At 41.2% G+C, this 14,111-nt stretch overlaps 1 protein-coding gene across 5 annotated transcripts in view; it reads left to right on the top strand.

The window, feature by feature from the left end:
• Window positions 1–4,099: 4,099 nt before the first annotated feature.
• SEPTIN7 (septin 7) overlaps window positions 4,100–14,111 on the top strand; it is a 103,019-nt gene continuing 93,007 nt past the window's right edge. Inside the window, exons 1-2 of one of the 5 annotated variants that reach the window (XM_017502208.2) lie at window positions 4,100–5,348; window positions 11,031–11,035. In XM_017502208.2, coding sequence (XP_017357697.1) covers window positions 5,288–5,348; window positions 11,031–11,035 — 66 coding nt within the window. In that variant the 5' untranslated portion in view covers window positions 4,100–5,287. Of the gene's footprint in view, window positions 5,349–6,345; window positions 6,348–11,030; window positions 11,036–14,111 lie in introns of all 5 variants that reach the window. The other 4 variants (XM_017502209.2, XM_017502211.2, XM_017502212.2 and 1 more) reach the window with 4 other exon arrangements.

The following is a 14,111-nucleotide window of genomic DNA, read 5'->3' as shown; positions in this document are numbered from 1 at the left end:
ATCCAATTACCACTCAAGAAGCAGTTGTTGAATAAAGTAATGAATATCATATCCTGGGCTAGGTGCCGAGGCTACAGAGGTGGACAAGACAAGAGATCCTGATTTTAAGGAGTTTAGACTTAGACTTGTCTCTCTTAAGTGGAAGAGAGACAGGTATTTACAAAACTCTGCTGGTAGTATCACCACAGGAGTAAACACAAGACACTGTGGGAGTTGAGAGAGTACCTAGCCTAGTCTTTGGTGATCAAGGAAGGCTTTTAGAGAAAATGAGAGCTAAAGGAAAACCAGGTAAGGAATGCAAGTGTAAAAAGGAAAGTGAAGTGGAGCAGCAAGGCTTACTAGAATTTAGAGCGAGTAAGATATAGAAGATTATCCAGAAATGAGGGAATGTGTCATGCAAATTTCCTCAGGGAAAATTTTAAGACTTTAAACAGGGGACTGACACAGTTAAAGTTTAGAAAGGTCACTCTGGGGCTGGGCGCGGTGGCTCATGCCTGTAATCCCAGCACTTTGGGAGGCCGAGGCAAGCAGATCACCAGGTCAGAAGATAAGACCATCCTGGCCAACATGGTGAAACCCTGTCTACTAAAATACAAAAAAATTAGCCAGGCATGGTGGCACGCACCCAGCTACTCGGGAGGCTGAGGCAGAAGAATCGCTTGAACCTTGGAGGCGGAGGTTGCCATGAGCCGAGATCGCGCCACTGCACTCCAGCCTGGCCAGGGCAAGTCTCCATCTCAAAAAAACAAAACAAAACAAAACAAAAAAACAAACAAACAACAAAAAACAAACAAAGGTCACTCTGGGTACAATGTGAAGGAGTTGCAGTATAACAAGGCACCAGTCAGAAAAGCTACTGCAAGGAGTTGAGGCAGGAGATAATATTGGCTTAACTAGAATAGTAATGAAGTGGACAGAAATGGAAAATTAGGGAGAGTTGAGAAGGAAAAACTTACAGAGCTTTCTAATGGCTGTAGGAGGTAAGAGAGAGAAAAGGGCTGAGTATAATACCCAAATTTCTGTTTTACAAAACTGGGTTGACAATACCATTTAGAGATTAGAAACATAAAAGCTGGTAAAATAGTTTAGTCTGGAATTTTTTTTAGATGTTTTGGAACATTCAGGACAGATATTTTGAAGGCAGTAAGATATGTAGATTTGTAGTCAGAAGAGAGAACTGGACTAGAAATTTGCATTAGGAGTTACCGTGGATATATTAGGTGGCTGAAGCCATGGAGGTGAATGAGACCACATAAGGGAGAATGTAAAAAGATAGGGCCAGGCACGGTGGCTCACGCCTGTAATCCCAGCACTTTGGGAGGCAGAGGCGGGGGGGATAGGACTTCAAGACCAGCCTCACTAGCATGGTGAAACCCCGTCTCTACTAAAAATATAAAACTTAGGTGGGTGTGGTGGTGAGTTCCTGTAATCCCAGCTACTTGGGAGGCTGAGGTAGGAGAATTGCTTGAGCCCAGCAGGCGGAGGTTGCTGTGAGCTGAGATCGTGCCACTGCACCCCAGCCTGGGCAACAGAGTGAGACTCTGTCAAAAACAAAACAACAACAACTAGAAAATGTGAGATAGAAACCCACTGCACACAACTTTGAGGTTCATGGATATTTGACAGCCAGAAGGGGGTCCTAAAAGGTAAAATATACAGAGATCTAGGAGGAAAACTAGGAAAGTGTGGTTTCACAAATCAAAAGCTATGAATGCAGAAGGCCAAGGGTTCTAGTATCAAATGCTGCAGAGGTAAAAGAAAACAAGACAAAGGGTCTACTGGATTGAACACAGAGGTTGTTGGTGACCTTGTTGAGAATTTCAGTGGAGTGGTAGTTGCAGAATCCAGAAGCTTGTTGAATAAAGAACCCATTGACTGCAGTTCCTGGGAAGGCAGGAGAGAGAACCTAGAGAACAAGCACAAAGAGATGGAATACAGGGAATTGACAGAGATATGTGTCTCAGACAGGTGGGCACCTAATCTTTTGTGACACCTGAAAGAATGGGTGTGGATGTGAGTAGGCCTATGAGTGTGGAGGCATAAAATAAAGATATTGGAGTTCCTTTTTTTTTTTTTTTTTTTTTTTTTAAGACGGAGTCTCGCTCTGTCGCCCAGGCTGGAATATAGTGGCATGATCTTGGCCCACTGCAACTTCCACCTCCCAGGTTGAAGCAATTCTCTTGCCTCAGCCTCCCCAGTAGCTGGGATTTTAGGCGCCCACCACCACACAGCTAATTTTGTACTTTTTTAGTACAGATGGGGTTTTACCATGTTGGCCAGACTGGTCTCGAACTCCTGACCTCAGGTGATGTGCCTGCCTCAGCCTTCCAAAGTGCTGGTTTACAGGCATGACCCATCACACCCAGCCTGAGTTCCTCTTTGATGGTTTCTATTTTTTTCTATTCTCTTATTTGAGAATAAGTGAGGAGGGTGGTTTGAAAAATAAGGAGAAAATCAGAAGTGGCTGTTGTGGTAAATAAGAGAGAGCCAACTAGGAACATAAGCATGGCTTGGTAAAGTTGAAGGCCTCCTGGAGTTTGCACACTGTAAATACGTGGTAGAAACCATCTACATGATCTGTCCAGAACTTCAGATCAGTTTTTTTAAAACCTGTTTCTAAGTCAGTAGGTTCAAGTCTAGGCTATATTTTATTAACAACTATAATACAGTAAAAAGTGCAATAGAGAGATCTTAAAATCAATACAATTCTTTCCTCATGCTCCACGTATAATTTGCATAACACACACGTATATACAGGTATATACACTACAGAACATTGGCTATTAAACCTCCCTCCAAAGAAAGTTCCTCAGGATATCATTATTTCATTGCCTGTAACACTCCATGTAATTTTCAATGAAAAGTAGTGAAGCTATAATAGTGTGGGGTGAAGTCAGTATGAGAACATGAACAAACCTCAGGCAAGGAATTTATTTATATTAAGAATTTATCCATTTTCTTAGCACAAAATAACACAATTCACCTCTTTCGTAGCCATTAAAAGATCTTCCTCAAAGAAATATTATCAGTAGAGATAGGAGGCAAAGATTTACTTCCTTTCCAAGATTATATTAATAAATGTATTTGCTTTAATTTTGTATTTTAAAATAATCTATATTTAGGTAATATTTATTAAGCATTGTCTAAGCACTGTGTTCATGTATTAGTCTATTTAACTCTTACCAAAACCCTATTAGATAAGTATTATCTCCGTTTACAGATGAGGAAACTGGATCACAGAAAAGTGTAAGTAACTTGTCCTTGGTCGCAAACCTAATAAATGTAGAGTTGGGATTTGAACTCAGGCAGTCTGACTCCAGAGGCTATGCATTTACCCTTCTTGCTACACTGCTTTTTTCAAAACTGAAATTTAACAAAATTTCCTAAAGTAAAACGTTCATTTGCAGCTTCAGAAACTTAAAACAACGATTGGTTGTGCAGATGAGTTGCAACAGACTTTATGAGCAGTTCAATAAAAATGTAGACGTATGAAATGGCATATATCAAGATACAAAATAGGTTGCTTCTGTAAGTTTCCTTTCTTAAAAAAAATAGTTGGAAATATTTCAAGTACATAGAACAATAAAGGAAATAATTACAAGTGAACACCCATGTGCCCTCTATTTAGCTTAATGTTTTGCCACATTTTGAAAATACTTCCGGTAGAAAAGAAACATCACAGATACAAATGAACCCTTCCTGTTACATTCCCTTCTCTTCCTCTCTGGAAGTAACCATTATTCTGAATTTTATATCTATGATTTCCTTATAGGATTTTGTTTGTTCTTACTTTTTTTAAATTATTAAACTTTTATTTACGGTATGGCATATACATCTTTCCGCAACTTGCCTTTCTTCCTCAATATTATGTTAATGACCCTACCCATATGAAAAATGGTAGCTTTAGTTCACTGATTTTCATTTTTAGTGTTGCGTATGTCAATTTGTTCAACAAGACAGTTATTCATCCATTCTCCTATTGGTAGACATTTATTGTTTCACTAAAATAAGCATGCTGCTCTGAACTTTCTTGCAGGTGCTCATAACTTAAATACACATACACATTTTTAACATGCAGTTAAACAGGTACACATTTCTTTAACATGAAGTTAAACAGGAAAAATAACACGTGTGTGAATACAACCAGGAGAGCCATTAGGTTCAAGAAATGTACAAAAGACCATAGGTTATTCCGAGTGAGGCAAGGCTTTCACTAGAAGGCACTTGGGGAAGGTTCCAATGACAGAGCAACATTCATCGCCACAGAAGATCAAACAATCCTAGCCCTTTATTACTCTTTTAGTTGTTGTTTCCTGTGTCCATTCATTTCCTCAACTGGAGTGTGAGCTCCAAGAAGACCGAACCGAGCACCAATAAGGTGAGCCAACACGAAAGTGGCGGCAGAGTCCGCAGTGGGGGCTTCAGCGGCCGACTTCTTGGCTGTGTGCCAGGCCACCAGAGCGTGACAGCGCGAGGTAAGGGTGGGGGCAACAGGGCCTAACCTCACTTTTCACCCCGAAAGTCAAGGAAGCAGAGGAAACGCGGATGGATGGGGGCACAGACACCTGCCTCGAAGTGTCCACTTTCACTCACAAAGCCGTCGGGTCAGTAGCTAGAAGACGAGGGGCAGATGCGGCCCCCGCCCTGAGGCACTTTCTCAGTCTGTTTCTTACTGCCGCGCCTCTTTGCCTTACGCCAATTCCGTAAGGAGGCGCTGAGGCCAACCGGGCGGCTCCCGCAGCTCCGAAACTTGACGTGAAATAGCGCGGGGCCAAAATGACAGCGGCCATCTTTAATTCGGGCAAGACCCCACCCTCGCACCCCACCGACCACTCCTTTGCAGCGTCCCCAGTATTTTCTCCAACAAATGTAACGCAGTTAACCTTAGAGGCAGTGTTGAAGAAACACGCGGAGAGGCCCGAATATCCATGGCCTCAGTGGTGCGAAATCCGGCCAATTTAAACATGGCGGCTAAACCCGAACAGCAAAACGTTGCTGACGCTAATGAAGTCATGCTCGAAACGGAGCGAGGCGGCGGGGCTAGGGAAGAGGTAATCTCGCGAGATGGAATCCAGCCTCCGCTCGGCCCGGAAGCCTCGGCCGAGGGGGCGGCGGATGGAGGAGGGAGCGGGAGTCGGGTGAGAGCCAGTGGAGTCAGCCTGCTGTAGCTTGCGTAAGCAGGGCAGCGACGCCCGGCGGCTACGCCGCGGAATCGGCGTAGGCGCCTTTGGAGAATCGGCGGGTTGCGCTGCGCCGCGCCTGGGCTGGTCGCGCAGGGGGGGAGGGGATGTCGGTCAGTGCGAGATCCGCTGCTGCTGAGGAGAGGAGCGTCAACAGCAGCACCATGGGTGAGTCTCAGCTTCGGGCCGCCGGGACTTGGGGTCAGCGGCTCCGAATTCCGGGAACCTTTGCGGCCGCTGGACCGAGCCGGGGAACGCCCTGAGGCGAGGCGGAGGCAGCGGCGAGGGGATCCGGGGTGGGGGCGACGGCGGGCCCGGGGCGCGGCGGCCGCGGGCCCGGGGGGAGGGGAGGCAGCGGCGGTGACAGTTTGAATTGAAAGTGAGGAGAGCCGAGGCGGCGGCATTTCCTGTGCCGCGGCGGACCGGCCCCGGCCTCGGGGTGGAGAACCGCGGCCTCCGCGGCCCGGGCAGCCTGAGCGGGGTGGTCTCAGCCCTGCCCTTGCTTCTTTCCGTCCCTTCGCCTTCTCTCAGCCGCCTCCCGCGCCCGCCGGCGCCCGTGGCTCCGCTTCCTTCTGTCGCTGGCCGCAGCCCCCTCGGCAGAGGTTCCCTCGTGGGGCAGTGGGCCTGGCGAGGAGGGGTGGGGACGAGTGTGAGCGCTCGGGCGAGGGTGCTGTGTGGGCCAGCCCGGGAGGGCGGCGGCGGGGAGGGAGGAAGAAGGATGCACCAGGCTGAGGCTGCAGTGGAGGCGGCGGCAGTGGCGGTTGTAGCAGCAGCCCTAGTGACCGCGTCGCCTCCCCGCTTCTCCTGCCTCTCGGGGTTGCCTCTCTCCAGGCGCAGTTTGGAAGGCCGGTGGATGGCGGGCGAGTCTTGAGAATAGAGAGTCCGGAGTTTGGTTTGGTGTTTGGGCTTAATTTTTAGGAATAGGGGAAAGAGAATGTCTGGGAAGGGCGCCCCCCGGAGGAGATGGAAAGGGTGGGAAGGGTCCCTGGAAAAGGGAGGGAGTGGAGATGTGGAGTGGCAAAGTTTAGGGAAATTAATTTTTGAAAATATTTCAGTATTCTCAGTTATTCTTTTAAGGAGCCCTTTCATTTCCTTTCCTCCCCCACATATTGGAAAAAGAACAGACCATTTCATTCACATTTTCCACTCCTGAGTTCCATTTCAGCTGTGTATATAGTAAGAAATAAGCAACTGAGATTTTTCTAGGACATTTCCATTTGCTAAGTTACTGTTTGAGAGTACACTGTTACAAATTTGGGTTTTTACAGTCCTAGGAAAGAATTTGTGACGTTCAGGTGTTTGCTTAGTTACTGAAATAATAACTTATTACATTCTTGAGAGTTTATTGCTAAATAGTTCAGCTTTAAGAATTCTTTCTTCTGGCTTTGTTATTTTGATGAAAGGGAAGAATATCTTAGTGCCTCTGAGAATCTTAATGAACAGATAACCTAGATCCACAAGCATTTAACCTGTTTTACATATTTATGTACATGCAGGTGATAAGTATAGTCAGTTTTCCCCCCTAAAATTTATGTGCAAGTTGGAGAGGAAAGTATTTCAGACTTAAGTATACAGGTAGGGATGAAACTTGTAGAATCCTGATACACCGAAGGGGGGAATATAAACAATGACCAAATCAGTTACTGCTGCTTGGGTTCTTTATTTCTTCAGACTGCAAGGGAAGGAGTAAAGGGTAGTTGGGTGGTTGTGGTGGAGTGGGGGGAACGGTGGCGGGAGAGCAATAAACAATCTTTCATCCCATTCATCTGTTCAGTTGAGCGAGGCTATGCAATAAATGTGGAAGCTACACAGGTGATTTGCATGATAGCATTGTGTTATTCTGTGATGGGACAACATGATGGAACCAGATCTTAATACAGTTATTAAAAATACCGCAGGTGTTTTTAGGCTTACAGAAGTCAGGTTCACAGCAAATAACAGAAATTTATGTTAAGTTGGTTTTAATTAGTTCTTGTCTTTTAAAAAGGAAGGATATTGTTTTTTTTCTAATATAGCTTAATAATTTTTGTTGTAGGCTTTGGTTTGGAAATATTTGACGCATACATAATACATGAAATGTAGTATAAAAGATTTTATTTCAGAAGTTTGTGATAAAATTGGTTGTTCGGATTTGCACATTTTCCCATATAAGTAATTTTAAGTAAATCCATACCGGAACTTCTGAACAAGTCTAAGACAAGTTAGGACTCCTTACAGACCCTAGGGGAATTTAGAGGAATATGCCAGAACAACAACAACAGCAAAGCATGGGGGGAAAGAGGGAGGAAGAAGAGTTAGATCTTTCGCTTCTAAGATCTCAGTAATGGAGAGTGATCAGATGAGGGCACCAGTCATAATAAGGATAGTGGTAGAGCAGATGAGTTTCAGACTTATAATTTGATGATATACATATTTATTGTAGACTGTGTTCTGGGAATTGCCGATTCTTACCTGACTAAATTGCCTGCTGAAATGTGTTTCACATTTTGACTTGATAAGCTATCTTCAATTTTTGATTAGAAGTTGAACATTTTAAACTAATTTATGTATTTTACTAAGTTTTTAGACAAAACTTTTTGTGTATTTCTTTTTCTGTACTACGTTTGGACTGTAAAGATGTAAACTTTATTATGTAATAGAAAATGAAGAAAAATGATGTTTTTAAGGAGTAGAATTTTAAGGTAGTTTGATTATGGGTTTAGTTTGCTAGATGAGAATATACTGTTAAATGTAAACCATTGAACTGTATAGCAGTGTTTCGAAGGCTGCAGGTTGTGACCCATTAGTGGGTCTTGAAATAATTTTGTGAATTTTTACTAATATTTAAGAAGAGAAAATAAATATTGCCATTGAAAGTAATGGCAAAAACCGCAATTACTTTGGACCAAAATAGGTCATTGCACTTAATACGGATTTTTTTGAGGGAAGTTAAATTCTTCTTTCAGATATTGTGTACGGGGTTGGGATGTAATTTTTTCAAAGGATTCTGGTTAAAATATGTAGTATGGATGAGTCATATCTAAGGTCTTTGAAACTTACGTTAGGGGTTGGAGGTCTTGGTATGAGGAAGGCTTTAAAGTTATAGACTATTAAGTCCATGTGGCTTTTTTTTGTTTGTTTTGGATTCATTTATTCTGTACTCCATATAGCTAGCATTGATTAGAGAGACCTGGGGCCTACTCCTATTTGAGAGGATATTATCCCCCATAGCCAGAAACCAGGGTGGTTTCCAAAAGAGAAAAGAGTAGCATTCAGTGACTCTGCTTCTAGGCCTTGAGGATGAATCTTTTCTTTGTTTTTGTCTTCCCGTGTCCTTTTGCATGATCAGAGTTCTGGAGACTAAACTTTGAGCATGGGCTTGGGGAAGAAGGGTCAAAGAGGCAGCTTGGCTGGCTTTTAGTGTTAAAGGCCTTAGGCCAGACGTACTAAGACCTTGTGACTTAACACTTGGTGCATTCCAGCTATCCAGATGTAGGGATTACACATTGGAGTTTCAGTTCAAAATCTTAACAGTAATGATTAAGAACGGCTTTGTTGTTAGATATGGATTCAAATCTTGGCTTTGCTACTCACTAGATGTATCAGTCAGAGTAGGTTTGATTATAATTTTAAAAAGCACAGTTATGCATTGTTAATAGGGATACATTGAGATGTAGAGTGTACCTACACAAACCTAGATGGTAAAGCTTACTACACACTTAGGCTATATCCTATTGCTTCTAGGCTATGAGCTTGTACAGCTTGTTATTGTACTGACTACTGTAGACAGTTATGACACAATGGTAATGGTAAGTATTTGTGGGGTGTTTTTTTTTTTTTTTTTTTTTTTTTTTTTTTTTTTTTTTTTTTTTTTTTTTTTTTTTTTTTTTGTGATGGAATTTTGCTCTTGCCTCCCAGGCTGGAGTGCAATGGCGGTATCTTGGCTCACTGCAACCTCTGCCTACCGGGTTCAAGCAATTGGCCTGCCTCAGCCTCCTGAGTAGCTGGGATTATAGGCTCTTGCCACCATGCTCAGCTAATTTTTGTATCTTTAGTAGAGATGGGTTTCACCTTGTTGGCTAGGTTGGTCTCGAACTCTTGACCTCAAGTGATCCTCCTGCCTTGGCCTCCCAAAGTGCTGGGATTACAGGACTGAGCCATCACACCCAGCCAAGTGTTTGTGTTTCTAAACATAGAAGAGATGATGTTCTGTGCTGTGAACGTATGACTGCTGTGATATCACAGGTGATACGAATTTTTTTGGCTCCATGGTAATCTTATGGGACCACTGTCATAAATGTGGTCCGTTATTGACCAAAACATTGTTATGTAGTGCATGACTGTACTGCAGATAAAAAAAAGTAGAAATGGAATAAGAAAGATAAATTATAAGCCCCAATTTTTTATTATTTATTTCAATAGATGTAAATTATTCTGCTGTTAAAATTTCCAATTTTTTGTGCTCTCAATTTCTATGTTTCTCTGACTTAAACTGATAATTCTCAGACCGGCTCACTGGTCCACAGACTGTACTTTGCATAGCACTATGCTAGACTGTGTGGTAGCAACAAACAGATTGTCATGCTAAAGTTTATGTACAATATTATATTTTAGGCCAGTGTTAACTTTAAAAATACTATACTTTGAAAGCTGACGAGAATATGTAAATACCCTGTTATTGAGGGGATAGCCTGAAGCTTCTCCTGCTTACATTATTTTGAAGTTTTTTAAGTCTTAGGTATTCATGTGGCATTTGCATTTTATTCTGTGTTTGCTTTATGTAAAATATAAAGATGATATCCTTCCTACTTCCCCACTATTCTGGATGTAAAAACGGACTTTCCTGAAGTTGTAACATGTTAATTCTGTTGCTTTGTTTAACTCTGGGCCATAACTTGACTACTTTTGGTAGCTTCATTGGAGGTGAGACTCCAGGTCAGAGTTTCTCATTTGAGGTTTTATAATTATTTGGGGGAGGGGAGGGCTGTCTTGTGCATTGCAGAATATTTACCAGCATCCCTGCTGTCATTGTGCTAAGATAGCAGTAGCACATGCTCTGTCTGGTTGTGAAACAAAAAAAATGTCTGCAGAGATTGCCAAATGTCACCTGGGGGAGAAGAATCATCCATGGTTGAGAACCACTGCAGTTACGTGATGGAGAGCTATTGAAGGATTGTAGGAGATGGGGAAGAAGGAACAAGCTTTCCTAACTGTCTTACTCCTTAGTTCTTCCTCCTGGAACTCCTACCGCTTAATATTCTTAGTATTTTTTTTTTTTTTTTTTTTTTTTTTTTTTTTGAGACAGAGTCTCGCTCTGTCTCCCAGGCTAGAGTGCAGTGGTGGGATCTCGGCTCACTGCATCCCCTGTCTCCCGGGTTCAAGCAATTCTCCTACCTCAGCCTCCCGGGTAGCTGGGATTGCAGGTGTGCGTCACCACTCCTGGCTAATTTTGGTATTTTTAGTAGAAACGGGGTTTCACCATGTTAGTAAGGCTGGACTCGAACTCCTGACCTCGTGATCCACCCGCCTCGGCCTCCGAAAGTGCTGCGATTACAGGTGTGAGCCACCGTACCCTGCCAATATTAGTATTTTCTAAACTTGGGAATCAAAATTACCTAATTTTTTTTTGTCTTAAGTTATCATTAATTTATGTATTTTTGCAAAGCATGATCAGTAATTACTGGACATGGAATATTATGCTAGGTCAGTATTTTCCGAAGTATGATTGATGACCTTTATGCCTGAAAGGTCCACGATGGCCTGGAATTAAAAATGCAGATTAACTGGTTCCCTTGATAGACCCACTGATTAGCAATCTCTGGGAGAGCGACTTAGGAATCTACATATCCAAATGCTTTCCAAATTACCAAGTAGCTGTATTGATTATTGTATACTTTAATACAATAAAATACATGGATTTTAAGTATTTAGTTCAATGAATTGCTGACGTGTGCATATGCACATCTTGTAGCCCTTATTCTAATCAAGATATAGAATATTTCCACCATCCCAGAATTTCTTGTGCCCTGTTGGAATTCTCCTTCTACTGCCCCAGGTAACCACTGATAAGATTTCTAATAGCCATGAATTTGTGTTTTTTTTTTTTTTTTTTTTTTTTTTTTTTTATCTTTTTTTTTTTTTTTTTTTTTTTTTATTTTTTTTTTTTTTTTTTTTTTTTAATTTATTTTTTTAACAGCTTTACTGATATATGTATACAGTTGAGTCATCTAAAGTGTTCTTTCTGGGTAACTTTCTAAAGTCTCCCCACCCCCATAAGTTCTTTATTATATAAGATTCCAAATAAAATGATCATCGTGGTGTTTTTCAAAAAATACAGATTCTTGTGGTGTTTCACACTTTGATAAACGATAGGCCTGGGATGAGGCTTTGAAAATCTTTGGCTCTGATTGACTGTTTTCAGGAAAATCAAAACCATTTTCCACCAGTTATGCTATTCCTTATAAAATATATTTGAAATATTCTTGAAGTGGTAATTTGAAACTTTTGTAAACTTTGCTCATTGATTTAAACCAATATTTGACTCCAGCAAGAATCAGACACGTTGACACCATAGCAGTCAAGAAAGCTATGGCCATGGATGATATGATGTTTCTGTTTTCATTTCTAAAATTGCTTTTTAAAAATTTTATTGGGAGTTTTTTTTAATAGGTAATATAATCACTTGGTTCAAAATTCAGAAGGTTAAACAGAAATACAGTGAAACCTCCTTCCTTCTACCCCCAAGTCACCCAGTTTACTACTCCTCAGGCATCCTGTGTTAACAGTTTCTTGTGTGTTCTTCCAAAGATGTTTTTTGCATGTGGAAGTTAAAAGCATATATCCTTTCTGCCCCCACCCTTGGTAGCAAGACACATTGTTTCCCACCTTGTTTCTTTCCAATGAGTGTACCTTGGATTATTCCATGTCAGTAAATAAAGAGCATTCTTACTCTTTTATACAGCTGCATAACTGTTATATGGTATCTCAGTCTGTTTGTGCTGCTCCAGCAAAATACCTGAGATTGGGTAATTTATAAGGAACAACAATCTATTTCTTACCATTCTGGAAACTAGGAAGTCCAGGATCACAGTGCCAGCAGGTTTGGTGTCTCTGCTTCTAAGATGGCATCTTAAATGCTACTTCCTTTGGAGGGAACAAATGCTGTTCCCTAGTATAGTAAGTAGAAGGGGCAAAAGGGTGAAGCACCTCTTCTATAAGGTCTTATAGTGATGAAGTATCAACATACAAATTTTGGGAGGACACACTGAGACAATAGCATATGGATAGACCGTGATGTGGGATAGACTATGATTTGTTTAACGGGTCTGCTTCTGATAGACATTAATTTCCAGTATTTTGCTATTACCAGCGATGACATGATGACTCACTTGGTATGATATTGATCTTTTCACATTTGTTAGTGTATTTAATAAATACACTAACAGTGTTAGCTTTTGAACTCTTTGAAGCAGGAGACTACCACTTAAAAGTTGTAGTATTGACATTGTCATTATATCAATAATGTATTGATGTTCTATTACCATAACATTGATGTTAAGTATTGGTAATATTGCTGTTAAGTCACTAGTTTAGAACTTCAACAATCAAGTTCATTTATTTCACAAGTATACATTTTGTACCTGCTGTGTGCTGGCCACTGGGGAAACTGAATTAAATGCTGTGGCAGTAGAAATAAAGGGCTGGTGATTAAGAGCTTCAGGTCTAGAGTCAGACTTGGATTCCTATCTCAGTTCTAAAGTTTAATTGAACCTTGGGCAAATAACAGAACTTTTAGTTTTCCTTCACTGTACAGTGGAAATCATAAGGTTATTGGAGATGTAACTGAGATAGTACATGGCAAATCCTTAGCTTGATGCCTGGCATATAATAAACACTCAGGTGTTAGCTTAAAAAAAGTTATCAGACCATATTGCAGTTGACTTTATTTTGCTGCCTCCACTGTGCTTAAAGTCTAGGATTGTGTTTTGTTCACCTTTGTATCCCCATAACTGGCTTGTATTTAGTAAAAAATTTGTGATACAATTTAAAGGTATGTAGAGCATACAGTGAAAGTTTAAAGCAGGATACCTTTTCTATACTGGAGAAGGTCAATCTTTAAAAGTCGGTAGGAGTGATTAGATAGAGGTGAAGGAGTAAAGATACTTACTCTAGACTGAGAAATCATGTTAGTATCAGGTTATGAGGTTAGAAGAGGTAAGCAGGTAACTGGTATTGCTGTGCTGAGGATTTAAAAATATTTATTGAAGCCTTTAAAAGAAAAGTGGTAATCATAAGAATCACGATGCTGATTCTCTCTGGAGAGTTGGACAGGGCACTAGGTGGAGCCAGTAAATTGAGGGAGGTTAATGTAGCAGCTTAGGAGTAAAGATTGGTCAGAGGCAGGTTGGTGACAAAGGCCATGAGGGAGGTATGGTTGTGAGGTATTAGGGAAAATGTGGGTGGTAAGTAATGAGTCCAGAATATTTGAGCGTTCTGACGAGTGAATAGGTAGATGAGTAGATGCTATTTCTTGAAATAGGTAATTCAAAACATGGAATTGGGAGGCCTGAGGGACATCCAAGCAGGATGTCTTGTAGGGTCTCAATACTAGGAGAGACATCAAGGACACAATATAAACATTTTCAGATAAGTGTAAATGTATTCATTTGTGCTTTGGATTTTTATGTTTAGTAAGTGAATTTGTGAACAGAGTTGAAAGAAATTAAATGATTTGTGTGAAATTTTCTTGTCTTTCAAAGTTGTACAGACTGAGGTCTCCAGTTTCTTGGGTAGCATTGAAATGTCCACTTACTCAAAATTTCTGCTGGTAACATTTCACAGCAGCAGTTGTTTCAGACTCAGCTTTATGCCAGTGTTTCTTTGCAGGAGTGACATTTTGTATCCTTAGATATTTATATTGTCCATTCAGATTGTAATTTTTTTTTTTTTTTT

The sequence above is a fragment of the Cebus imitator genome, unplaced genomic scaffold (genome assembly GCF_001604975.1).
Source record: "Cebus imitator isolate Cc_AM_T3 unplaced genomic scaffold, Cebus_imitator-1.0 Scaffold294, whole genome shotgun sequence".
Lineage (NCBI taxonomy): Eukaryota > Metazoa > Chordata > Mammalia > Primates > Cebidae > Cebus > Cebus imitator.
This window is presented reverse-complemented; position numbering and strand designations above follow the sequence as displayed.